The sequence below is a fragment of the Orcinus orca genome, chromosome 12 (genome assembly GCF_937001465.1).
Source record: "Orcinus orca chromosome 12, mOrcOrc1.1, whole genome shotgun sequence".
NCBI classification, from domain to species: domain Eukaryota; kingdom Metazoa; phylum Chordata; class Mammalia; order Artiodactyla; family Delphinidae; genus Orcinus; species Orcinus orca.
Window position 1 is genome coordinate 67,135,381 of NC_064570.1, and position 26,512 is coordinate 67,161,892.

At 36.2% G+C, this 26,512-nt stretch overlaps 2 protein-coding genes across 8 annotated transcripts in view; one reads left to right on the top strand and one right to left on the bottom strand.

Moving 5' to 3' along the window:
• The window catches only part of RNGTT (RNA guanylyltransferase and 5'-phosphatase), a 246,728-nt gene that overhangs the window by 140,779 nt on the left and 79,437 nt on the right, over positions 1–26,512 (top strand). For all 7 annotated transcript variants that reach the window (XR_004480632.2, XM_033418832.2, XM_004264827.4 and 4 more), the window contains one exon: positions 24,525–24,591. Coding sequence is in view for 6 of the 7 variants with exons in the window: in XM_033418832.2 (XP_033274723.1) it covers positions 24,525–24,591 (67 nt within the window). In the remaining variant the exon portion in view is untranslated. The remainder of the gene's footprint in view (positions 1–24,524; positions 24,592–26,512) is intronic.
• Positions 14,475–15,971, bottom strand: LOC101288536 (methylglutaconyl-CoA hydratase, mitochondrial-like). The gene has a single exon (XM_004264828.4). The coding sequence runs from the start codon at positions 15,895–15,897 to the stop codon at positions 14,878–14,880; it is 1,020 nt and encodes a 339-aa protein (XP_004264876.2). The 5' UTR covers positions 15,898–15,971; the 3' UTR covers positions 14,475–14,877.

The window sequence follows — 26,512 nt, forward strand, 5'->3', positions numbered from 1 at the left end:
CCTTAATTTTAATTTAAACTCCTTAGTGCCAAAAACTGCATCTCTGCATGAACATGCCACATGAAGCCTGTTAACTTTATTAAGATGTACCAAATTAATAGTTATCCAAAGTGAGTTGATAGGTTAGGGCCCATTGAACAGAACTGCATAGAATTGTTAATGAGATATAATGTGTGTGAAGGGCATCTATAGACTGTAAACTACTACACAAAGGTTAGTTCATTTATTAGGCAGCTTTTATTATTAAAATGCAACCAGTAATACATGCTAAATAATACTACTGTACTGTAACTACCCTTATCAGAATATGCAATATATAGTTGAGCATATATACTGGATTGTATAGATTGTCAAGGTACAGACTAAGCTGTATCTTATTCTTGGCAAAGTGTCTTTGGGTGTTCCTAAATAATAAAAAAATACAATTATATAGAAAAATTACAAAGAAATAACTAAGTAGATAGTGTGTAATCTTGATAGATGATTATTAGAAAGCAAATTTCTAAATGCCAAAGCTGTAATAAAATCTTTTTTTGTAATTGAAGCTTTGGGGAAAATCATTTTGGATAACATATTAGTAGTTTGGGTTTATTTGTACAAAATATTGAAAGGCTGAACATTGAAAGATTAAAACTTGTCTCAAGATTATTCAAAAAACAAGGCTAGATTTCTTTTTTCTTTTAAGTTAGAAATGATGAAGGAAACAAGTAAAATGGTTTATTTCTAGATGAAAATGTATTGTGTCATTTCTACCCAAGAAAACATTTAAGTGCATTACTAATATCTGGTTTTTTTATCTTAAGCCAAAAGAATTCACTAAGAATAATCTGACTTAAAAAAATCACTATGAAGTATGTTCCTTAGGTTAAAATTTTGAGTCTTTGGAAACCTATATAATTTTTTTCCTAACTTGTTCAAGGAGAGAGAGTGTAACTTTTTCTTTAAAATTTTCCTTTCACTCATGTTATTTTGTTGTCCTCCTTACATTTGTATATAATAGGATAGTACAAAGTGCCTTGGATTTATTATTCAATGGAAATACGTCCTTTCAGAGATCATTTGCTGTCTAGACCTCTATTTACCAGCAGTCATGAACAGATTGTACTTTTCTATTGAGATTAATATGGTTGCAAGGCAGCATTTAAAAAAGAGAAGAGTTTTAAATATTATGCTTGGAAAATATGAAGGACAATTAAAATCCGGTGTCTAACACATAAAAGAGCCATTTTATGCAAATACCATCTTTTATTTATATTTTGGTCCATTTATGATAGTAAATCTATTGGTCATTTTTTTTTAATAGTTTAAAACCTTTATTGTGTAGCTAGGGAATTAGAAATGGTCCATAGAAAAGGGCTTTTCTTAACACATCAAAGAAGTGCCTCAACTTTGGTCCCCCAAACCTAGAATAGTGCTTATGTTCTATGACACCCTCCTTTCTATAGGGTTTTCTGTACTCTGTGTGAATCCTAGATTCTCTAATTTCTATCAGTCATTTTTTTTTAAGAGAAAAGGATAAAGGCAGTAGTCTTAACCTTTAGACCACATATAGTGCATTTAAATACACACGTGTAATAAAACCTTGTTACTTTAGATTTGACTCTTTTGGAATTCTGGATGTAGTTTGTACACAGATTGAGTAGAAGTTCACTTTTATTGCTTAACAAATTCATATTATAAATACATTTTAGAAAGTATATTTAATCTTAGGGTGTCTTAGTTAAGGCTACTATAACATACCACAGACTCGGTGGCTTAAACAACATTTATTTCTTAACAGTTCTGGAGGCTGGAAGTCTGAGATCAGGGGGCCAGCGTGGTTGGGTTCTTGGTGAGGGCCCTCTTCTGGCTGTGTCCTCACATGCCCTTCCTTGGTTTGTGCCCTAGAAAGCAGGGCTGTTACCCCTGGGACAGTGGTCACTGAGGTAACCAGGCAACTAGGGTGAACTGTGCTGGCTGCAGAAGCCCTCCTGTACTCAGTGATGCAAAAAATGGATTTGAAAGAAATAGTTTGTCACTGTGGCATGGAAGAGAGAGCTCTTGGACTGCACAATCTGAAAGGCTACCTCCTTCCCCCAACCCTGCCTTCACTGGAACCTCCTGCCTGGTCCAGGAAAATCTTAAGCTCTTCAACCTGAATTACAATATGTATTGATACGGTGTCAATTCGAATGTACTATTGGAAAAAAAAAGAAAGAAAAAAAAAACATGAGAAAGAGAAGCAAATTTTACTGGGAAATGAAGTCTTACCTGGTGGACCCGTGGAGCCTGAGTCCTGGTCCTTCTGTGTATTCAGCGTATTCTATTGAATTATGGAGCTTGATGTTTTTGGTGTCTTTCACTAAAAATTAATATTCTTGAGGGTAGAGTCTATTGTTCCAACGTAAAACATAGCACCTATGGCTTTGAAGGCCTTTTGTACGTTGGAGAGGGTGTGAATGCTTTAGATAATAGCATTTGTCATGATTTGGAAAATGACTGCCTTCAAAGTATCTCTAAATTAAGGTAAAGTGATATCAGCTAGGATTTCACCTAGTTTGTAGCTCCATATTTCAGAGGACTGTTTAACTCTCTTCTGAGAACAGTTCTTACCCAATTCCTTGCCTGAAAGAATGAAAATCCTCAGACTTCTTCACTTGTCCTCTCCCTCACCCTTTCTACCCTCTTTTCTCTTCCGCTAAGAAGTCATAAAGAGCTCACTATAATAATTTTCTTAATCCTTTGATGAAATCACTCTGTTGTAGATCTAGCTCTGCTTAAATCAAGTGATGCTTGTTCCCTGAAACGTGGGAACAATGTTCAACCTTTATTTCTTTTTAGCACATCCAGTCAGCACCTTTATGCAGTACAAAGATAGTAGATATAAGATAGATCTTTTGCATCTTATATGTCAGGTGTAATTCCTAATTTTTTTCATAGCTGTGACCAACTTAGTGCTTTGAAAATATTTTTCATTGGTTGTAACATTTGACAGAATGAGAAAATATATAATTCAAACTTTTAAGATAGAAGAACCTAGAGGATATGACCACTGGGTTAGCTTTTTCCTAAATGGATTTCTACCTAGCAAATTTTGTGAGGGAGGAGGAATAGCAAGAGTTAATACCTGTACTGTTTATGGAGAGCAGCCTTTTTCCTTCTCTTACTGATATTATATCCTTTATGAGATCAAACATAGGAAAGAAAGATGCTTGATATTGTCTCCTTTGGCTGGAGTATTGGTAGCAAGGTTTGGAAGCACTTGTTACCTGGTTCTATACACACAGCATGTATATCTTTTAAAGTTAGAAATTAAGAAGGCTTTAAGGATTACATTCTTATCTTGGCATCTTTTATCCTTGGCAAGGCCTACTGTGCTACTAGACATTTTACATTTTAAATTTTCACAAATCATAGTAGAGTATCATTGATTTCCTACATGTATTTTTAAAAAATTGACTGTGAAAAGTTTATTTCCATAGAATAATAGTCACTCAAAACTAAACCCCATTCTTAATTCTTTAAAATAAATTGTAACTGGAGGAAAAAAATTGAGTCTTAGAGGGTAGGAGTTTTGTCTCTTGGGTCTAACAGTTTGCAAATGCAGAATAGCAAACTTTTATGAGGAAAAAATCTTTAATGTAAAATGTGTTTCTTGATCCCATGGGATTCTGGTAAATCAGCCATACTTCTAGGCCCTCTATTATCTTCCCTATTCTTAGAACAACCGTTGTGAACTGATTGATGGAAATAGAATCTGGATGTATGGGATTAATCACAGTCTTTCTGTCTTGTTTAAGGCTCTTTAGATAGCGTTTCTGTGGTCATTACTTTTGAGCTAGATGTTTTTAATTTGTTTACTCATTATTCATAATTGTTTTCTGTGTAGCATCCTGTCTTTTGATATAGCAGATATTTTATTATAGGATTAATCATCCACAGATTAGCCTAAATCTACTGTTAGTTAAAGAGGATTCAGGGAGAGAAAAGGTAAATTTGGAATCATATTTGCTTCAACAGTGATCTTTTATATATCTGATTTGGTAAACATGGTTTATTACTTTATATTATAGATGTATTGTATATATGTATAATATATATTTGTTATATGTCACACATATATTACACATTTATTTATTGAAGTATCATCTCCTCAGAGGACTCTTGAAATTATCACACTTGACCCTTTATCTTCCTAAATGAACAAGGGACTGTTCTATCTAAGTAAAACTTAATGTTTTAATCTGGGGATCTTTTTTTTGATAATATTAAGACCAAGTTCTGAATTCTGCTTGGGGGCAGTGAGCTTAACAGAGAGGGACAGTTAGTATTTTTTATTTTTTTTAATTTTATTTATTTTTCAAAAAAATTTATTTATTTATTTTCGGCTGCGTCAGGTCCTTGTTGCGGCAGCAGGATCTTTAGTTGCAGTGTGCAGGCTTCTCTCTAGTTACAGCATGCGGGCTCGATAGCGCTGTGGGCTCAGTAGTTGAGGTGTGCAGCCTTAGTTGCCCGCACCACGTGAGATCTTAGTTCCCCGACCAGGGATCAAACCCGCGTTCCCTGCATTGGAAGGCGGATTCTTAACCACTGGACCACCAGGGAAGTTCTAGTATTTTTTAAATAAGACCACTGTCATTTCCTTCTTCAGTAATAACTATTTTATTCTAATAAAATTAGGAAGAGAATGGTGGATTCCATACAGTTTACTTATTTATTTTTTTAATGTGAGAGAGGCTATGAAGTGTATTTTTTCTAACAGGAAGTTCACCTGTTCAAGGTTACTGTGTGCCTACTGTGTGGCACTTGCCTGTGAGTTCCAGGTGGGGATAGAGGTATTGACTTTGAGGACCCCTAACAGTTTAGAGAATTTGAAGCATTAACTGGGTAGTTAGCCTTTCTATTTCCCCTATTCTTTTACTTAGGACACTTTTCATAGATTGTATTAGTTTTCATAGCTTTTCTGGATAGCATATTTCTTTGAGATGCATGCTCACTACCATGATCCTGTTTGTTACTAAACTAAACTTTAACTTTTCTCATAAAATGGGGTTAATATTAATATCATTAATATGAATTATAACACACCTCGTAGAGTTACTGTAAAGATTAAATTAATTGAAGTCCAGTGTCTGGTACACATAGCTTAATAAATATTAGCTGTTAGTATGATCATTATTATAATTTATTGTACAAATGCTTATGGAATATCTTACTAATTACCTGGAATAGTGATAAGCAATGTGAGGAGTATGGAAGAAATACTAAATGTTGTTTTTCCACAAGAAGTTATAATATAATATAGATGTGATAAAACAAACACATGAAACAGCAGTGAACTATGTATGACAATATATAAATAAGGACCAAACTGTGTGGCACAGGTTGTTGATGCTGCAGAAGAATTTGGAACAATGATAAATCAGTGAGGGTGGGGCAATCAAGGTAAGCTTCATGCAGGAGATGGCACTGAAGCTGTGTCTGGAAAAATGGGTAGTATTGGAAAAAGATAGAAGGGTATTTCCGGTGGAGATGACTGGCACATTCACAAGACAGTAAAGAGGCAGAATTGGTGAAAGCAGAGGCCTCCAATTGCTGAGTGATAAGGCAATCAGAGAATAAAATCTAAGTCCTTGTCTTCGATTTTAAGCACCTTAATAGCAAAGTTTTATATTGAAGCTTTTTCAGCTCTTCCCTTTTATACATCTAACTATATAAACTTGTTGCCATCATGTTCCCATATGAATGATGACATGTCACTTTCTCTGAGGAAAGACACTGTATGCATCAAGTCTTCTTTATTTCTGCATGAGAACTTCTTGTCAATTTAATTCATTGCGTTTGTTTGTTATTGCAATCAGCATCAATTTCTTTTCTTTATTCCTGCCTCCTTTTTTTGTTAGAGCATGATGGCTGTTTCCTCATTTATTTCTGCAAAACACCCTTTTGGGGAAGAGCAGTGAGAAGGAAGAGTTATGAAATATTAATTAAAAGAGAAGAAAAGTTACACTAAAATATTAAATATTCCTATAAAGGAATTATAAATAATGTTATTTCTAATATATTAACTCTGTCTGATAAAGAGTCCTTGTGTCAATGGATTCTTCTCCTTTCACAGTGCCCCTAGCACCCAACAACTCTCCCCTCCCTGCCTTAAGAGAGATGTATGAAGAATCCGTAGCTTGAAGTGAACTACCCTGTTTGTGGTCGGTTTACGCTTGGTCCATTAGAAATTTCATTTCAAGCTGTATTATATGTATGGGTTTGTTTTTATAATAGTGTTTTTCATAGCCTGGAATGGTTATAATTGAAAGTACTGTGCTCTTCATAGTTATGAGTAACTATATCATTTAAGTTTCACTTTGATTGTCAGATTGCTTTTAAACTATGGTTAAAACTTTCAATAAATACAAGTTTGGTAGATACTTTATAAGCAACACTGGTAGGTAGTTTATAAACAATATTATATGTACTCTAAGAAGAAAATGAAGCAAAGTATTTTGGATGATTTTAGTTATGGCAGTAGCACATAAATAGAATTTAGTTTGCCATTTGTCTTCAGTATGTCTTCACTTTAGACTGCCATACTTAATCTTTTGAGTACCTCTCTAATGAGTGACAAACTGTTGAAATTTTAAGTACTTACAGAATAGTTAATTTCCTCAGTAAGCTGTGTGCCTTTAGATTTTACTTTTATTTGTGCCTTGTACACATATGGAGTTATTTCACTTTATTTTAAGCTACCTTGATTTTGTCTTACTAAATTATATTTTACCTTATAAAACAGTTGAAATGCGCTTGCCATTTTCAGGTATTGTAGTAGAATTCTACTTAAAAACAGTAGTAGTTGGGGCTTCCCTGGTGGCGCAGTGGTTGAGAGTCCGCCTACCGATGGAGGGGACACGGGTTTGTGCCCTGGTCCGGGAAGATCCCACATGCCGCGGAGTGGCTGGGCCCGTGAGCCATGGCCGCTGGGCCTGCGCGTCTGGAGCCTGTGCTCCGCAATGGGAGAGGCCACAACAGTGAGAGGCCCGCGTACCGCAAAAAAAACCCCAAAAAACAGTAGTAGTTGAAAGTGTTTTTTTAGCTTTCAATTTGCTGCTTGGAACCATTTAAATTACAGAGTCATATTAATATGCCCTTCTTACATGCCATCTAACAGGAAGTCTATCAGTGCTGCTGCTCATATATAGTAACATTTCTTTGTAGCCATCTCTAGATTTCTTACATATAATAGATAAATCCACAGTGTCTTTTCCTTTTCATTAGCTGTGCGTTTTTTTCTGATGGTAAAGATTGTTATTCTTATAAACACTGTACCTTGTAAAATAAAATGTAAAGACATCTCCACTTCCTTGTAAAGTTAATCTGATCTCAGAGGCAACACATTGCTTTACCTTATAGAACCACCAAAAGCAGACTTACTATTCCTCTCCCTCCCCCCAAAAAGGGCATCTCAGTGCATTCAGGACATACTTGATGTTCACATCGATTCGATTCGAAGACTTGCCTCATGCTGCTTGCCTGGTGCCGCCGCCTTGCTCTTCTTAATTAAGGAAAAAAGTCATGAGAACAACTTTTATGTTTTTGGAGACAAGGAGTATTTGTGGATTAAGTCTCTGTTGGCCAGTTAACTGAAGTCCTATTCTTGGCATCTCTTATGTTGTGCTCCCGACTTCTCCTTCCTCCTCTGCTCTCCCATTTTTCCCATTCTAATCGCAGTAATTCACATATCAAATCACACTCCTGATGCAGAAATTCTAGTCTTAGAAAGAGGCTATTTTAAAATTAAAATTGTTTGGAGCATCACTTGCTAGAAAGTAAAAGGAGGCTCTGAACTTGTGACTTCTATAATAATAACCAGACATCAGGAAATGAAGTGGAATATTGGTTTGATCTTAGAAATAAATTAACTTGGGCCCTACTAGTCATAATCAGAACATTTACAAGACAATATTTGTTGACAATTATGCCACAAGTGCTTTCAGATGTATTAGTCCTAGCTAAGGATGTAATACGGCAATATTTAAAAATTTTGCATGAATACCTCAGGTTTATTTTTCTAAAACTAGACGGAAGAAGAATTTTTGGAAGCTGTTAAGCTCTTCCTTTTTTCTGTTTTGCCTCATCTGTCATCTCATTTATAGAAATCCTATTTTAAATTTCCCAAGACCAGGTAATATTTATCTTGTTTGGATCATGCTAGAACTTCAGCTGTCAGTTTTGGTTGTGCATATCAAAATATTTTATGGCAAACTCACCTACATATAAATTTACTTAATATCCATTTATTTTAAAATCTGCCTTATATTTCTCAGTATTTTAATATCAGTGGTTAGTTCTTCCTTAGGAAGGTATGTCTTGTTTTTTGTTTGTTTTGTTCTTTTTCTCCTGTGTGTTTTTTTTTTTCCTGTATTTTTTTACTTACCAAGCAACCATTGATCACTCACCTTGTGTCAGGCACTGTACTAGAGGCTTGGGATTATAATATAAAATGTTATAAGATTACATTTCACGGCATTTGATAAGAGAGTCTTGAAAACTTTTATCAGTGGTTCCAGTGTTGGGTCATATTTCGAGGGCATGCGCCTAAAGGAAGTCCCTGAAGACCAGTGTGTGGGTTTTCACTTAACATGCAAGCCTCTACTTTCAGGGTTTAAAAGTCTTTAGTAGTCAGAAGATTACTACAGTACATAATTCCCATGGGTCTGTTATAGAATTTGCCAGTTTGTCTCCGTTTCTTGTAGTTTAACTACTTCAAACCTGCTGCTTCTTTAAGACTATGAGTTCCTGAGGCAGGGATCATCTTTATGTCTCTGATACCCGGCCTAGAGTCTGGCATATACTCTAAATAATTGATGTATAATAAATGATTCAATTTCATAAAGAGAAAGAAGATGAGGAAGAGCCAAGATTGAATAGAGGATTGAGCTAATTTCCCTCCCTTGTTGACTTTCTTTTTTTCCCCCTGTTGCTCCTTTTAAAGAAGTAGGCCGTGTTGGCTGAAGTTGCCCGCATACCTGAAGAGGTTGGCCAAAGCTTTGCAAGCCCCACTGATTTTATCACTCAGCATTGATCATGTTGTGGGGAATTAATTATCCTTAACCAAACGTCTTAATTATTAACAAGTGAGATTTAAGAACAAAGAGCCAGAGGAAGAGAAGTTTGATTCTCAATTCCACCTCTTACAAGCTGTGTGTCCTCAGGCAAATTAGTAATTTCTGTTAGCCTCCAAATCTATTAAATGGGAATAATAATGGTACCTAACACATGGGATTCTTTGACAAGATTAAATGACAATCCTAAATTCCTAACACTAAAGGAGTATTCAAATTAAAATTAATACCAGAGAGAAGGCCGATATAATGTAGAATTAAGCTTAGCACAGGGCCTTGCACACTGAAGGTCTCAGTAAGTAACAACTATAATTATTATGGTTTTCGTGGCTTTGTAACCATCAGCACTAATTTATAGTAATACAGTCGACCCTTGAACAGCACAGGTTTGAACTGCTCAGATCCACTTATATGTGGCTTTTTGACTTCGCTGAGGGTCAGTGCCCCTAATCTCTGTATTGTTCAAGGGTCAACTATATATCATTACATATAGATGTGTATGTACACACATATGCATTAAATATACACATATATGTACATACTCAGGTCTCTATTGGTAGCAACTCATTTCTAACTACTCAGAGTTATTTAGCCCTTAGAAGATTGTTTTGTGACTGTGTGATCGAAGGAGAAGGGTTAGGTTATCTTGAGGGATATTTCATCCGGAGCTTGGAAAATTAGGTCTTCCACAGTAGTACATGCTTTTCTGGCATCCAGATAACTCCTCTCTGCTAATTGTGTCAGTCAGTCTCTATCCTCTCCTCTGACTTTCTGCCTCTTTTTCTCCCTCTTTTCTTACATGTAGACATGCATTGACTATATACATTCTGACAGATTTATACTTTTTAACTCTCTTATCTGTCATTAACATTAAATTTCAATATTTCATACAAGGCAATTCATTTTTTCTTCTTTTTAAGACATGCTGTATTTTGGAAATATGCTTTGGTCATTCAGTGTATTCAACTGATTTAGACTGAACAAATGTTAGTTAAGTACATACATTATTTTATGTAATCCTCAGAACATTTCTGTGGAGTTAAGTCATAACCGTTTGCCCAACAAAATAATGAGGCTACAGAGGAGTTAAATGAGTTGCCTGAAGTTACACAGGAAACAAGCACCACAGTTGGGAATCAGACATACAGTGTGATTTCCAGCCACCCTTTCCACAGCATCATAACAGCCTGAACAAAAAGGACCTAGAAATCTTCATCTATGAGTCAACTATCTCAGGGTAGATTACTTCCACAAATCTTATCCATTCTGTAGTGATTTTTAGTTGACTCAACTTCAGAATGACCATTCCTGCCCTTGTAACCCTCCTTGTTAACTGGCAAAGTGGGAGAAAATAAAAGATTACAGGTCTTTGAGAAGAGAAAGAATAAGTGTTAAAGTTGGGAAGGTATCAAGTAAGTGGAGGGCTGGATAGTTTTAGCAAGGAATGAGAAGGAAAGCTAAGGATGTATGTATAGAAATACAGATGAATTGAAAGATGGAGAAACTTGTACCTCAAGACTGGATCTTCTCCACTCAATGAGAAATAAAAGTGGTTTTTGGAGTGAGAAGAGAAAGGGATGGTCTGGGGAGATTTAGAGGAAGGAGGAGGTCTGGAACAGTCTTTGTGGGATTCAAGAAGAGAAAAATGTTTGAAGTTGTTGAGAGACTTATATCTTAGGAATGGATATTTTTGGGGCTTTCTAAAACATAGAACGTACCTTTTAGACCTTTTTAAAAAATTTTTATTTTATTTATTTATTTTTGGCTGTGTTGGGTCTTCGTTGCTGCACATGGGCCCTCTCTAGCTGCGGCGAGCAGGGGCCACTCTTAGTTGCGGTGCGCGGGCTTCTCATTGTGGTGGCTTCTCTTGTTTCGGAACATGGGCTTTAGGTGCATGGGCTTCAGTAGTTGCGGCATGCAGGCTCAGTAGTTGTGGCTCGCGGTCTCTAGAGCACAGGCTCAGTAGTTGTGGCACACGGGCTTAGTTGCTTCGTGGCATGTGGGATCTTCCCAGACCAGGAATCAAACCTGTGTCCCCTGCACTGGCAGGCAGATTCTTATACACTGCGCCACCAGGGAAGCCCTAAACCATTTTTAAGTGTACAAATCCGTGACCTTAAGTACATTCCCAGTGTTGTGCAACCATAACCACTGTCAATTTCCAGAATTTTTTCATCATTTCAAACAGAAACTTTGTACCCATTAAACAATAACTCCCTGTTCCTCTCTCACCTTGGTCTCTGGTAACCGCTATTCTACTTTCTGTCTTTTTGAATTTGACTTTGCTACATACCTCATATAAGTGGAATATATAATAGCTGTCCTTTTGTGACTGGCTTATTTCACTTAGCATAATGTTTTCAGAGTTCATCCATGTTGCAGCATGTCAGCATTCCATTCCTTTTTAAGACTGAATAATATTCTGTAAACAAGATATATACCACATTATGTTTTTCAATTGTTGATGGGCATATGGATTGTTTCTACCTTTTGGCTATTGTGAATAATGCTGCTATGACATTGGTGACAAGGAATGGGTTTTAAAACTACATCTTAAAAAAACCGTATGAAATAACTATGTGCTTATACTTCCACACTGCTTAATTCTTTCTGAAAGCCTGGTTAATTTATTTGAGGAAAAAGATAATGTTGTTTGACTACCCCTCATGGATTTGCTGAGCACATTCTAAGGTTGTAATGACCATAACCCACTTCAAGAATTCACATCAGTCACTTAAGAGAGTGGAAAACATGAATGGAAAAGTATTGTGATTATTATATAACATCCGTCTCGCGTTTTGGAAATAATTGAATTAGTTTCACCGTAAGGACGTGAGGGTCTTTCAGTCATTTATAAAATGTGGTCCTAGACAGCTTGGTAACATTTACTTTATATTCACGGCTTTAAGAAATGTTAAAATTATCATGCTTTATAGCATTGCCAGCACTATCTGGTGATGTCTTTCTTATGGATATCTCATGATTTCCTATTGTCAGCCCAGCATATGAGATTCTGGAACTTCGTCTTGAATATACTTAGACTAGATTATAGCTGTCACATTACTGAGGTTCAGCTGTCTCATGCATTATGTTAACTTTTGTTAATTGATCAAGGCATATGTCAAGGGTAAATATAATGATTTATAAGCAAAATAATTGATGTGCAATATGGTATTCTGGTCATTTTTAAATTTGAAGTAATTAAAAACAATTCTGCTACTATATCATTAGTTATCAGTGTGTTTTGAACAGATATCAAAATAAAGAATAAAATGAATTGTTACAGTTCAAATTCTTTTACATGAGCTATTCAGCTAGGTAAGAATTTCCTTCAAGGGCTTTGCAAACTAAACCAGTCAGTAAGTTACTCTGTTTGAACAAAAGAATATACTGATTGAATTAAGGCAGGAATTGTCTGTTAACTCAAAATAGGCTCATTCATGTTTATAAGTAGAGTCATGAAAATGATAAAGAATTAACTACAGCAAGTCCCCTACATACGAACGAGTTCCGTTCTGAGAGCGCATTTTAAGTCCAATTTGTTCGTAAGCCCAGCAAAGTTAGCCTAGGTACCCAACTAACACAGTTGGCTATATAGTTCTGTACTGTAATAGGTTTATAATACTTTTCACCCGAATAATACATAAAAAATGACCAAACACAAAAAAATAAAGAAAACATTTTAAATCTTACAGTACAGTACCTTGAAAAGTACAGTAGTACAGTACAACAGCTGGTATGCAGGGGCTGGCATCGAGTGAACAGGCAAGAAGAGTTACTGACTGGAGGAGGGAGAGGAGATGGGAGATGGTAGAGCTGAAGGATCATTAGCAATAGGAGGCAGAGGGCAAGCTGCAATTTCACTCACGCCTGACTTGATGGAATGCACATTCACATCTTTGAAAGTTTGCAACTTGAAGGTTCCTATGTAGGGGACTTAACCATACTTTAAAAAATAAAGATAGCTAATATGTACCTAGCAATGAAAAAATACTAATTCAATACCTACCAAAATCTATATTTAAAAAAAAGGGATGCATATATAATATTTACTAGAGGAGTATTCAAATGAAAATTAATAGTAAAGAGAAGATCAATATAATGTATATTCTATCAGTGAGACACTTAGGCAGTTCTCTGTAGTTTTGGCAGTTCATGTGTCAGCAGTTTGTGGAGAGTTCTATGAAGCTGAAATTCAGATTTGAAGTAATTCTTTTCAGTGTGGAATATAACAGTCTCAGTCATTCTGGGGTCTGTGATTTAAAAAAAACATTTCTTTGATTGATCATAGCTATTATTGAAATAGCTGGTAACGTGACATGGTGCTATAGTTTAGACAGAAAAAAATGGAATTGTGAATTATATCCACTCAGCTTAAATCTCCCTGTTTCTTGTCTCCACAGTATCTTTTGTACTTTTTCTGCAGAAATGGCCCCATAGCATAATGTTCCTACATTTTCCCAGGGGAAAAGGAGGATGTCACAGAGTCTTGTCTGAAGTATACAGGGGGAACTTGTACAACAAAAATATAGGGAAAAAATAAAATAAGTTTCAGAATTTCCCAATACAGGAAATGAAAGTTTTATTCATTTATTTTATTTATTAATCTTTTAACAAATGTGCCATTATTATATTTGAATGGCTATATCAGAAATGTGCTCATATTATATTTATGCCATAGAATTTGTAGCTCTAGTACTAAGAAGAGGATGAGTGACTTGTGGATTCCTAGAAGCTCATCTCTTAAAATACTCATCTATTTTTACAGGAATATTAAAATATGTTAATATACCAATTAATATTGTATCCCTCATTTAGGAGTCACTCTTACTCTCTCACTGATTGCTTATGTTGGTTTTTTTCTTTGGACTTTTTATATTAAGACCTTTTATAGTATGAAGTATACATACAGAAAAGTACATAAAACATAAATGTACAGCTTACTGAAATTTCATGGAACCAACATACATTTAACTACTACTCAGAACAAAAAAAAAATCATATTGCCAGCACCCTAGATGCCTCCAGTATGCTATTTCTCATTCACAAATTTCTCTCTCCCACCAAAGGAGAGAGATTCACACGAAAGCAACAGTGTGCTCTTCTAGGTGCATTATGTTGGGGGTGGAAGCTCATGTTGGTAATTTTGATTATTTGGTTAAGTGAGTCTGCTGGATTTTAAAGTTGCTATGTTTATGATTAGTAAGTGTTTTCTGGGTTGAAATTTTGAGACTAGGCAGATGTCAGGTTTCTCATCCTACCTTCCTCTTGTAGTTTTAGTATTTTTCAGTCGTTTTTGCCTGCAACAATCGTTACTGTGGTGTTTTTCAATTTCAATTAGGCAAATATTTCAAATATGGTGAATTTCAGTTTCCTTCATTCTTTTTTTTTTGGTACATGGAAATAATTTTATTTTCATACTGTAGCACAGGAGACATACAATCAATATTTTTTACTAGCGTGTGCAATATATAAATTATTCACATTAAAAAATTTAAGAACAGAAAGCCTCGTATGCAGGAGGTATTTAAAAATGTATACCTAATTTTGAATTGGCGTTTTTGACAGTATACATTATTAGCTTTATAAATCTGAATGAAAATGACGATACACATTTGAACAAGTACACATAGGGGTCCACTCCAGATACTTAATTCAGTATATGGATAACTCGCTCTTCACTTTGGTCGCTGGGATTCCAGATGCTGAGGCATATGTGAATCTGAAAGATACTTCCAGAAGTATATTTATTACACTGGCGTTTTAAAGATTTCTCTTTCTTCTACTCTCCTTTATAACGAGGGGTCCTTTTCTCTTTAAAAGCAAGAAGACCTTCAAGTCTGTCTTTCGTTGGAATAGTCTGAGCATAACAAGCTTCTTCTATGGCTAATCCTGTTACTAAATCGACCTCCATCCCTTGCTTAATTCCTAATTTTGCCACTCTCATTGCAACAGGTCCCTGAGGTAAAAACTCTCTTGCTAGGTCCAAGGCCTTTCTATAGGCAGCATCCCCCTCCTGGTTCTGTTCCAGAACATGGCTGATCAAGCCCACTGCTTTGGCTGCTTGGCCATCGAGCACACGTGCAGAGAAGATGAGCTCTTTGGCCAGGGACATCCCAATGGCATGTGGCAGTCGCTGCGTGCCCCCTCCACCAGGAATAATCGCCAACTTTGTTTCAACCAGGCCCATTTTTGCAGAAGAAGCTGCTACACTTATATCACATGCTAAAGCCAGTTGAAGTCCACCACCTAAAGCGAGTCCATCTATTGCTGCAGTGGTTGGCACTGGAAGATTAGCGATTTCATTAATCACTGCTCTTATTTTGGAAACAAAAGGACCAACTTCACTGGAATTCATTTTGACTCTTTCCTTAAGGTCAGCACCAGCACAGAATATCCCTGGGACTTCACTTCTTACTATGATGGTCCGTACTTTCTTATCAGATTTTAAAGCATCCACAGCTTTTGAAAGCATTTTTATAAGATTTGTACTCAATGAATTTTTGGCATAAGCTCTGTTTATTCCAAGCACCACAGTGCCTCGGTTCTCCTCCTCCAGATACCGCATCCGCAGCTCGTCCTCCGTCTTCACCTCAGAGCTGTAGCCCCTCCGCCAGGCCGCACCCCCGGCCGTGGGTGTCCAGCCCCCAGCCCAGGTCGCCGGGTCGACCCGCGGGACCGTCCAGGAGCCGGACAGCCTCCACCCAGGGCCGAGCCGCGCACAGCAAGCGGCCACCAAGCGAGCGCGGCCGGCCTGCAAGATACCCAAGGCCCTGGGTGCTGCTGCGGCCGCCGCCGCCATGTTGACTGTTTCTCCTTCATTCTTTTTCAGTGCATTAATAGGGATTGAAATGGAAAGAACCACTGTCCCCTCTTCCTCATATACTTACTTATATTATTAAGGATTTAGGAATATTTTACTCCATGGGTTATAATCCAGCACTATGATTTTATTTTGCTGTTTTGGCTTCGGTCCTTGGGAACGCCTTCAGTTCAACATCTGTGTCTTTTTGGCATGCTCTCATCACTTTTCCATTATCTCCTTACTTCCCAGTACCACAAGATGTTCCAGGCTCTTCTTATACTTTTCCCCCCTCAGTCCAGAAATCAGCCCTTTCTCCAAAGAGCCCAGGTGTTTTTGTTTTTTGGGTTTTTTTTTTTTGCGGTACGCGGGCCTCTCACTGCTGTGGCCTTTCCCGTTGCGGATGGCCTCTCCTGTTGCAGAGCACAGGCTCCGGACGCGCAGGCTCAGCGGCCATGGCTCACAGGCCCAGCCGCTCCGCGGCATGTGGGATCTTCCCGGACCGGGGCACGAACCCGCGTCCCCTGCATCGGCAGGCGGACTCTCAACCACTGCGCCACCAGGGAAGCCCTGTTTTTGTTTTTTAACTGGTGAAGATTGATGGTTGGAAACACGGATCTAGGTCCTCTGCACGGTTGTTACTGCTGGGTGTCATTACAGACCCTCTCAGTTGTCAGAGCTAGGAATGTATTTATTTCTACCGGCACACAGATTCTTCATTTAACCATCCGATTGTTTGGTGGTGGTGGTGGTTTTTCATTTTTTTCATGAAAGTCTAGAGCATTTTGTTACTCCTATACCAGGGTTTAGAAAGCAAATCAGAAAAGTGTAGGCTGTAAAAAGTCTGTAAGGATAATAATAAACACTCATTTGCTAATTCAAGTTTCATCTGGGGCTAATGGCATATGCTGCTTTTAGCTACATTCTACTAGAAGTCTCAAAGAATAATGTAGGCCTTCTCAGTAATGTGCATTTTCTCAAATTCAGAAGGGCCCTAGTGATCCCATATTAGATGCATTTACTTTCTCTTTTTTTCTAGTATGAAATATACTGGATGTAGTCTGCTCTTTGGAGAATTTGCTCGTTGGCTTCAAAGTGGGATTTTATTTGTCAGTCAGTATTCATGATACTGAAAGTTTTTTCAGAGTATTTTTGCAGTTGAAAAGTGTATCAGTTAGTGGGTAATGTAATTAGGGCTTGTAGACCGAACAGTTAATTTTGAGTTATGTAGCTTATTTTTAGAAAGATCCCCTTTGCCTTTTTTTAACTTTTAATTTGAAATAATTATACACTCAGTTTCCTTTTAAAGCAATTTTTGTAAGCCTGATATATCGTCAGTGAATGATGGTGAATGAGGTTCTTTTAATTAATCTTTCTATTACCTGCCAAGTTTTAATTTTACTTTATGTGAGAAAATTTTCTGGAAATAATTTTGCAGCTTTCTTTCCAGAATAGATATTTGTTAATATTTGTATTTGGGAAATTGAAGCAAAATGAACATTAGGTTTGCCTATCTTTACTTTTGTCGAAAGCTCTAATAGATTTCCTTTCTTTTTTTTCTTTTCCAGCAATGCCGCCATTTTTTTTCTAATATCTTTATTGGAGTATAATTGCTTTACAATGTTGTGTTAGCTTCTGCTGTATAACAAAGTGAATCAACTATAGGTATACATATATCCCCATATCTCCTCCCTCTTGCGTCTCCCTCCCACCCTCCCTATGCCACCCCTCTAGGTGGTCACAAAGCACCGAGCTGATCTCCCTGTGCTATGCGGCTGCTTCCCACTAGCTATCTGTTTTACATTTGGTAGTGTATATAAGTCCATGCCACCCTCTCACTTCGTCCCAGCTTACCCGTCCCCCCTCCCCGTGTCCTCAAGTCCATTCTCTATGTCTGCCTCTTTATTCCTGTCCTGCCCCTAGGTTCTTCACAACCTTTTTTTTTTAGATTCCATATATATATATTAACATACGGTATTTGTTTTACTCTTTCTGACTTACTTCACTCTGTATGACAGACTCTAGGTCCATCCACCTCACTACAAATAACTCAATTTCATTTCTTTTTATGGCTGAGTAATATTCCATTGTATATATGTGCCACATCTTCTTTATCCATTCATCTGTTGGTGGACAGTTAGGTTGCTTGCATGTCCTGGCAATTGTAAATAGTGCTGCAATGAACATTGTGGTACATGGCTCTTTTTGAATTATGGTTTTCTCAGGGTATATGCCCAGTAGTGGGATTGCTGGGTCGAATGGTAGTTCTATGTTTAGATTTTTAAGGAACCTCCATACTGTTCTCCATAGTGGCTGTATCAATTTACATTCCCACAAACAGTGCAAGAGGGTTCCCTTTTCTCCACAACCTCTCCAACATTTATTGTTTGTAGATTTTTTGATGATGGCCATTCTGACTGGTATGAGGTGATAACTCATTGTAGTTTAGTTTTGATTTGCATTTCTCTAATGATGAGTGATGTTGAGCATTCTTTCATGTGTTTGTTGGCAATCTGTATATCTTTTTTGGAGAAATGTCTATTTAGGTCTTCTGCCCATTTTTGGATTGGGTTGTTTGTTTTTTTTGTATTGAGCTGCTTGGGCTGCGTATAAATTTTGGAGATTAATCCTTTGTCAGTTGCTTCATTTGAAAATATTTTCTCCCATTCTGAGGGTTGTCTTTTTGTCTTGTTTATGGTTTCCTTTGCTGTGCAAAAGCTTTGAAGTTTCGTTAGGTTCCATTTGTTTGTTTTTATTTCCATTTCTCTAGGAGGTGGGTCAAAAAGGATCTTGCTGTGATTTAAGACATAGAGTGTTCTGCCTGTGTTTTCCTCTAAGAGTTTTATAGTGTCTGGCCTTACATTTAGGTCTTTAATCCATTTTGAGTTTATTTTTGTGTATGGTGTTAGGGAGTGTTCTAATTTCATTCTTTTACATGTAGCTGTCCAGTTTTCCCAGCACCACTTATTGAAGAGGCTGTCTTTTCTCCATTGTATATTCTTGCCTCCTTTATCAAAAATCAGGTAACCATATGTGCGTGAGTTTATCTCTGGGCTTCCTATCCTGTTCCATTGATCTATATTTTTGTTTTTGTGCCAGTACCATACTGCTGCTTTGTAGTATAGTCTGAAGTCTGGGAGCCTGATTCCTCTAGCTTCATTTTTTTCACTCAAGACTGCTTTGGCTATTCGGGGTCTTTTGTGTTTCCATACAAATTGTGAAATTTTTTGTCCTAGTTCTGTGAAAAATGCCATTGGTAGTTTGATAGGGATTGCGATGAATCTGTAGATTGCTTTGGGTAGTATAGTTATTTTCACAGTGTTGATTCTTCCAATCCAAGAACATGGTATATCTCTCCATCTGTTTGTATCATCTTAAATTTCTTTCATCAGTTTCTCATAGTTTTCTGCATATAGGTCTTTTGTCTCCTTAGGTAGGTTTATTCCTAGGTGTTTTATTCTTTTTGTTGTAGTGGTAAATGGGAGTGTTTCCTTAATTTCTCTTTCAGGTTTTTCATCATTAGTGTATAGGAATGCAAGAGATTTCTGTGCATTAATTTTGTATCCTGCTACTTTACCAAATTCATTGATTAGCTCTAGTAGTTTTCTGGTAGCATCTTTAAGATTCTCTATGTATAGTATCATGTCATCTGCAAACAGTGACAGCTTTACTTCTTCTTTTCCTATTTGGATTCTTTTTATTTCGTTTTCTTCTCTGATTGCTGTGGCTAGGACTTCCAAAACTATGTTGAATAATAGTGATGAGAGTGGACATCCTTGTCTTGTTCCTGATCTTTCAGTTTTTCACCATTGAGAATGATGTTGGCTGTGGGTTTGTCATATATGGCCTTTATTATGTTAAGGTAAGTTCCCTCTATGCCCACTTTCTGGAGGGTTTTTATCATAAATGGTGTTGAATTTGTAAAAAGCTTTTTCTGTATCTATTGAGATGATCATATGGTTTTTCTCCTTCAGTTTGTTAATATGGTTTATCACGTTGATGGATTGGCATATATTGAAGAATCCTTGCATTCCTGGGATAAACCCCACTTGATCATGGTGTATGATCCTTTTAATGTGCTGTTGGATTCTGTTTGCTAGTATTTTGTTGAGGATTTTTGTGTCTATGTTCATCAGTGATATTGGCCTGTAGTTTTCTTTCTTTGTGACATCTTTGTCTGGTTTTGGTATGAGGGTGATGGTGGCCTCATAGAATGAGTTTGGTCGTGCTCCTTCCTCTGCAATTTTTTGGAAGAGTTTGAGATGGATGGATGTTAGCTCTTCTCTAAATGTTTGATAGAATTCACCTGTGAATCCTTCTGGTCCTGGGCTTTTGTTTGTTGGAAGATTTTTTTATTACAGTCTAAATTTCAGGGCTTGTGACTGGTCTGTTTATATTTTCTATCTCTTCCTGGTTCAGTCTTGGAAGGTTGTGATTTCCCAAGAATTTGTCCATTTTCTTCCAGGTTGTGCATTGTATTGGCATATGGTTGCTTGTAGTAGTCTCTCATGATCCTTTGTATTTCTGCAGTGTCAGTTGTTTCTTCTCCTTTTTCTTTCCTAATTCTGTTGATTTGAGTCTTCTCCCTTTTTTTCTTGATGAGTCTGGCTAATGGTTTATCAATTTTGTTTATCTTCTCAAAGAACCAGCTTTTAGTTTTATTGATCTTTGCTATTGTTTTCTTCATTTATTTCTGATCTGATCTTTATGATTTCTTTCCTTCTGCTAACTTTGGGGTTTTTTTGTTCTTGTTTCTCCAATACCTTTAAATGTAAGGTTAGATTGTTTGTTTGAGATGTTTCTTGTTTCTTGAGATAGGATTGTACTGCTATAAACTTCCCTCTTAGAACTGCTTTCGCTGCATCCCATACGTTTTGGGTCGTCGTGTCTCCATTGTCATTTGTTTATAGGTATTTTTTTATTTCCTCTTTGATTTCTTCAGTGATCACTTCGTCATTAAGTAGTGTATTGTTTAGCCTCCACGTGTTTGTATTTTTTACAGATCTTTTCCTGTAATTGATATCTAGTCTCATAGCGTTGTGGTCGAAAAGATACTTGATACGATTTCTATTTTCTTAAATTTACCAAGGCTAGATTTGTAACCCAAGATATGATCTATCCTGGAGAATGTTCCATGAGCACTTGAGAAAAATGTGTATTCTGTTGTTTTTGGATGGAATGTCCTATAAATATCAATTAAGTCCATCTTGTTTAATGTATCATTTAAAGCTTGTGTTTCCTTATTTATTTCATTTTGGATGATCTGTCCATTGGTGAAAGTGGGGTGTTAAAGTCCCCTACTATGATTGTGTTACTGTGGATCTCCTCTTTTATGGCTGTTAGCATTTGCCTTAAGTATTGAGGTGCTCCTATGTTTGGTGCATAAATATTTACAATCCTTATATCTTCTTCTTGGATTGATCCCTTGATCATTATGTAGTGTCCTTCTTTGTCTCTTGTAAAGTCTTTGTTTTAAAGTCTATTTTGTCTGATATGAGAATTGCTACTCCAGCTTTCTTTTGGTTTCCATTTGCATGGAATATCTTTTTCCATTCCCTCACCTTCAGTCTGTATGTGTCCCTACGTCTGACGTGGGTCTCTTGTAGACAGCATATATACGTGTCTTGTTTTTGTATCCATTCAGCCAGTCTATGTCTTTTGGTTGGAGTATTTAATCCATTTACATTTAAGGTAGTTATCGATATGTATGTTCCTATTACCATTTACTTAATTGTTTTGGATTTGTTTTTGTAGGTCTTTTCCTTCTCTTGTGTTTCCTGCCTAGAGAAGTTCCTTTAGCAGTTGTTGTAACGCTGGTTTAGTGGTGCTGAATTCTCTTAGCTTTTTCTCAGCAATGCCTTCTTACTCTAAAAATTTCTTTGGTAGCCATAGAAGCATTTAGTTACAAGCAAATTTTTTGGAAGTTATTAGCATTTGTATAAATGTTATATTAATGTTCACCTAATAGAAGGACAAAACAATTATCTGGTACTAAATGCATCATGGTTTTTATTTTAACATATGCTTTTTATTTTAACATATATTTATAATGCATCTGTAAATGTGAATTAATGCCTTTACCCTGGGGATTTAAAATGTGTGAATGCTATATTATATACAAATACCCTGTCATAATAAAATGGTGCCTATTGTTTGACAATAATTATGTATACAATTTGGCATAATAATTTTTGAAAGGTAAAAGCATTTTAGGAAATGTTCCATCTTAGAAGTTGGAATTTATGTTCTCAAAGTATTAATTATTTTACACATAACAAACGCTTAAATTATGATACCTATGAAAACCCACTCAAACGAAGGTGGTAATGTAATTTATGTAAGGAATAATATGGACATGAATGAGAAAGAACAGTATTTAAAAAGCGAAATATATATATGCTGTGTAACTACCATATTTAAGATATTTCTTGTTTAGAAGGTAGTTATTAGATAGGCAAGTTGGAGGAAGGGGAGGACACACTGAATAGTATATTGGCAAGCTTCCTAAAATGCATATGCATAGTAATTAGAGGCATACTGATTTTTAAATGTCAGCCAGCTTTTATTCTCTTCCTTTTCTATCATGTATTTGTATGAACAGTGACTATTCTTCTAAAAGAGGTTTATGAAGCTTTTTGTCATCATTTGTTATATAGGAAATAAATTACCACTGCTATATAAAACTAACATTAAATTTGTGATACTAGCAATTTGTGAGAGATTTAAAGTTTTGTTGCTTTGATTAATTTCTTATTTGTCAAATGATGGTGAAGAAATTCTCCATTTCCTAGTTGAGATTTGGGGATATTTCTTATGCTTTCTACTTGCATCCAGTGAACAAATATCCCTTTAGTCTTGTTTGTAACCTTCAACAACATGCTAAAAGGCATAACTGTAAGTATCACTCACATGCCGAACTTAAGTACTGTAGCTTTTTGCTAAATTGGTTTAATTTATTTTTGTGTTTGTCAGCTATTAGCTTTCCTTTAGTGGCCTTCAGTACTTTATAGGTCTTTAAAAAATGTAGGGAACAGAGGTGTTCCTAGGAGATGGAATATCTATCTACCTTATTTCATAAAATCTAAGGTGCTTTAACAGTGAACTTTATTAGTCTTACTAGACCAAGTCAGTGGAAGGTTAAGTAGGGGTAGAAAAATTTCCCCTTCTTTTCTTCTAGGTTCTTTGGTCTAATAATTAAATTGACATAGGACAGATTAACAGGAGAAAAACATATTTAAGTTAGTATGTACGGGATCCCCAAAGATACAAGACTCAAGGGTAGGTCGAGCAGTTGAGGCTTATGTGCCATCCTGTGCTAAGGAATGGGATAAGGGCCTGGGTCTTCAAAGGGGAGGAGGGTAACTCACAGGATGATGAGAAGAAGATGTTTTGTATTTAGAAGTTTGCCCTGCCATGCAGATTGGTCTTTCAGATAAAAACGTTATCTATGGTAATAGCTCTCTTTCTGGGCCAGGCCCCCTATCTAAGTTCTTTTAGGCAGTTACAAGAGAGGTAAAAAGTTTTCCTGAGTCTCCTAGGTCTTGATTGCCTTCAGCTTAAAATAATCCACATGTCAAAGTGGTGTATTTTGGGTTGGTGTATTCTCCCCTTCAGTAATCATACAACCATCTCACACTGTCACCCGGTGACAGTGATTACAAGATACTGTAGAGTAATTAATTTAATTATGACCTTCTCATACCCAGCATGACTACATGCTCCACAAGCATAGTTCTAATGATGGTATTTCCTTATTCACAGTGTTTCAATGTAGTCAAGAATGATAGCCCTCTTTAAATAGGAAGGAAGGAATGATGCAGGGAAGGTAACCATTTTACCTCCACCCTCTAGATGGTTTGATTTTTATTTTCATGTGCATTTATTGTCTGTACAAAAAAATAAATATTACTTATGAAATAAAGATAAGACATTTGACGTTCTTCATGGCCCATTCCAAACCTTCTTCGGGTTTTCATCTCTGACTAACTTATCCCTTACTTCAGCCAGACTTCTTTACTTTTGGTTTCAAATCTTCTGCATTCTCAGGGTATAGTTTAAAATTTCTCCCTTTGCCTTACCAACCCTTTAAAAGTTAAGCCTAAATTCCTCTTCAGGCTTCTCCAGCTCCCTCCATAGAAGGTATCTCTCACTCCACTACTTTGCAATGGCAAATACCTCTAGAATAGCATTTATCAGAGGCCACCTTTTGTTAGGGTTGTGTATCTGGTTTTCCTGTTAAATTTTGGGACTGAACTGTTTAGGTTTGTATTATCTCCATAGTGCATAATATAGACACACAGTGAGTGTTTCTTGAATTGAACTTTTATAGATTTTTAAATATATGCATTGCTTCTTTTAATTCTCCCCTATGTAGTAATTTTGCTAGAATTACTAGTATATTAGACTGTTTTACATTTAAGTTGCCATTCTCAATATTTACCCATCATTTTCTGAAGTATAAGAATTATTCCTTTGCTGGTTACTATTCCATTGTGCAAAAAGACAAGAATAATTGCACAGATATTAATTTTTTCATAGTTAGGATCTATTATACAAATTTTGGTAATTATACAACCTCATATTTAAGGAAGAGTATTTTATAAATAATGCTTTTTTTCCCTTTGTAGGTTACTTCCTCAGAATGTTGGCCTTCTCTATGTTGGAGGTTATGAAAGACCCTTTGCGCAAATCAAGGTATGGTTGTTCATTTTCTAGTATATTTTCCCTAGATACAGTTCACTTGTCCAGAACCCACCAAAACCCTGCAAATAACTATCACAAAATTTGGGAATGTGAATTATTAATTTCATTTGTTTTTGCATATCTCTGATGGAAAAGTAATTCAGTTTTTCAGTGAATCGATTAGTTTAATAATCTTGCCCTTAGTAGCGTTAATTTTGACCATTGCACTTCAGTGATTAGTTAAGAAGAGTACAATTTAGAGCCACATTACCCTTTTTACCAATAGAATTTTTTGACAGCTTTATTGAGGTATAATAGGCATACAGTAAAATATACATATTTAAACTGTACAATTTGACATACCCTTGTGAAACCATCACCACAGTCAAGGTAATGAACATATCCATCACCCCTAAAAGTTTCCTTGTGCCCCTTTGAACTCCCCCATCCTGCTTTCCTTTTTCTTTTTCAGTCCCCAGGTGACCACTGATCTAATCATTATAGATTAATTTGCACTTTCCAGAATTTTATATAAATGGATCATACTGTATTTCTTTCTCTCTCTCTTTTAGCTTCTTTCGTTCAGTGTTATTATTTTGAGATTCACCCATGTTGTTACACTTCAGTAGTTCATTCTTTTTTATTGCTGAGTAGTATTTCATTATACGGTTTTAGCACAGTTTCTTTATCCTTTCACACATTGAGAGACATTTGGGTTGTTTCTGCTTTTTGACTATTATAAATAAAGCTGCTGTGAACATTTGTGTACAAGTCTCTGTATGGACATATATTTTCATTTCTCTTGGGTAAATACCTAAGACCAAAATGGCTGAGTTAAATGGCAGTTGTATGTTTTAAGAAACTACCAAACTATTTCCCCATGAGCAGGGTGATTGCCAGTTCCTCCATATCATCATCAACATTTGGTATGGTCAGTTTTTTTAAGTTTAGTCATTCTTATAGGTATATAGTATTTCATTGGAGTTTTAATTTGCATTTCTGTAATGACTAATAATGTTGAGCATCTTCCCATGTACTTATTTGCCGTCTGTACGTCTCTAGTGAAGTGTGTGTTCAAAACTTGCCATTTTTTAATTGGGTTTTTTGTTTTATTACCGTTGAGTTTTGAGCATTCTTTATATATCTTCTGGATGTAAGCCCTTTATCAGACATGGGATTTCTCTTAACAGGATCCTCAGAGAGCAAAAATTCTTAATGTTGAAGTTCTTAATGTGAAGTTCTTAAGTTCTTAATAAGAAGTTCTAAAATTCTTAATGTGAAGTTCAGTTTATTAGTTTTTTTCACGGTTCTTGCTTTTACTGTTGATCTAAGAAATATTTGCCTAGTCCATAAGGCTAAAAGATTATTCTCCTATGTATTCTTCTAGAATCTTTATAGTTCTAGGTTTTACATTTAAGTTTATTGTCCAGTGGAGTTAATTTTTGTATATGATGCAAGGTTCAAGGCATAGAGGAATGTTGTCCCCCTACACCCCAACCTTTCTTTGGCCCGTGGATATCCAGTTGTTCCTAAACCATTCGTTAAAAAGGGTATCCTTTCCACCATTGAAGTGCCTTTGCATCTTAGTTGAAAATCAATTCACCATATGTGTGTGAATCTATTTCTGAGCTCTTTATTCTGTTCCATTGACCTATGTATCTATCCCTCCACCAGTATCACACTGTCTTGATTTTTGTAGCTTTAGAATAAGTCATGAAGTCAGGTAGTGTAAATCCTGCAACTTTGTTCTTTTTCAGAGTTGTTTAGACTACTCTGGGTTCCTTTAATTTCCATGTGAATGTTAGAATCATCTTGTCAATTTCTGTAAAAATACCTGCTGGAATTTTGATTTGGATCACATTGAATCTGGAGAACAATTTGAAGAGAAATGACATCATAACAGTATTGAATCTTACAATTCATCAAAGCCACA

Bases quoted from the DNA above. Each gene is read 5' to 3' on its own strand.
- LOC101288536 (XM_004264828.4), bottom strand. From the start codon at position 15,897: ATGGCGGCGGCGGCCGCAGCAGCACCCAGGGCCTTGGGTATCTTGCAG.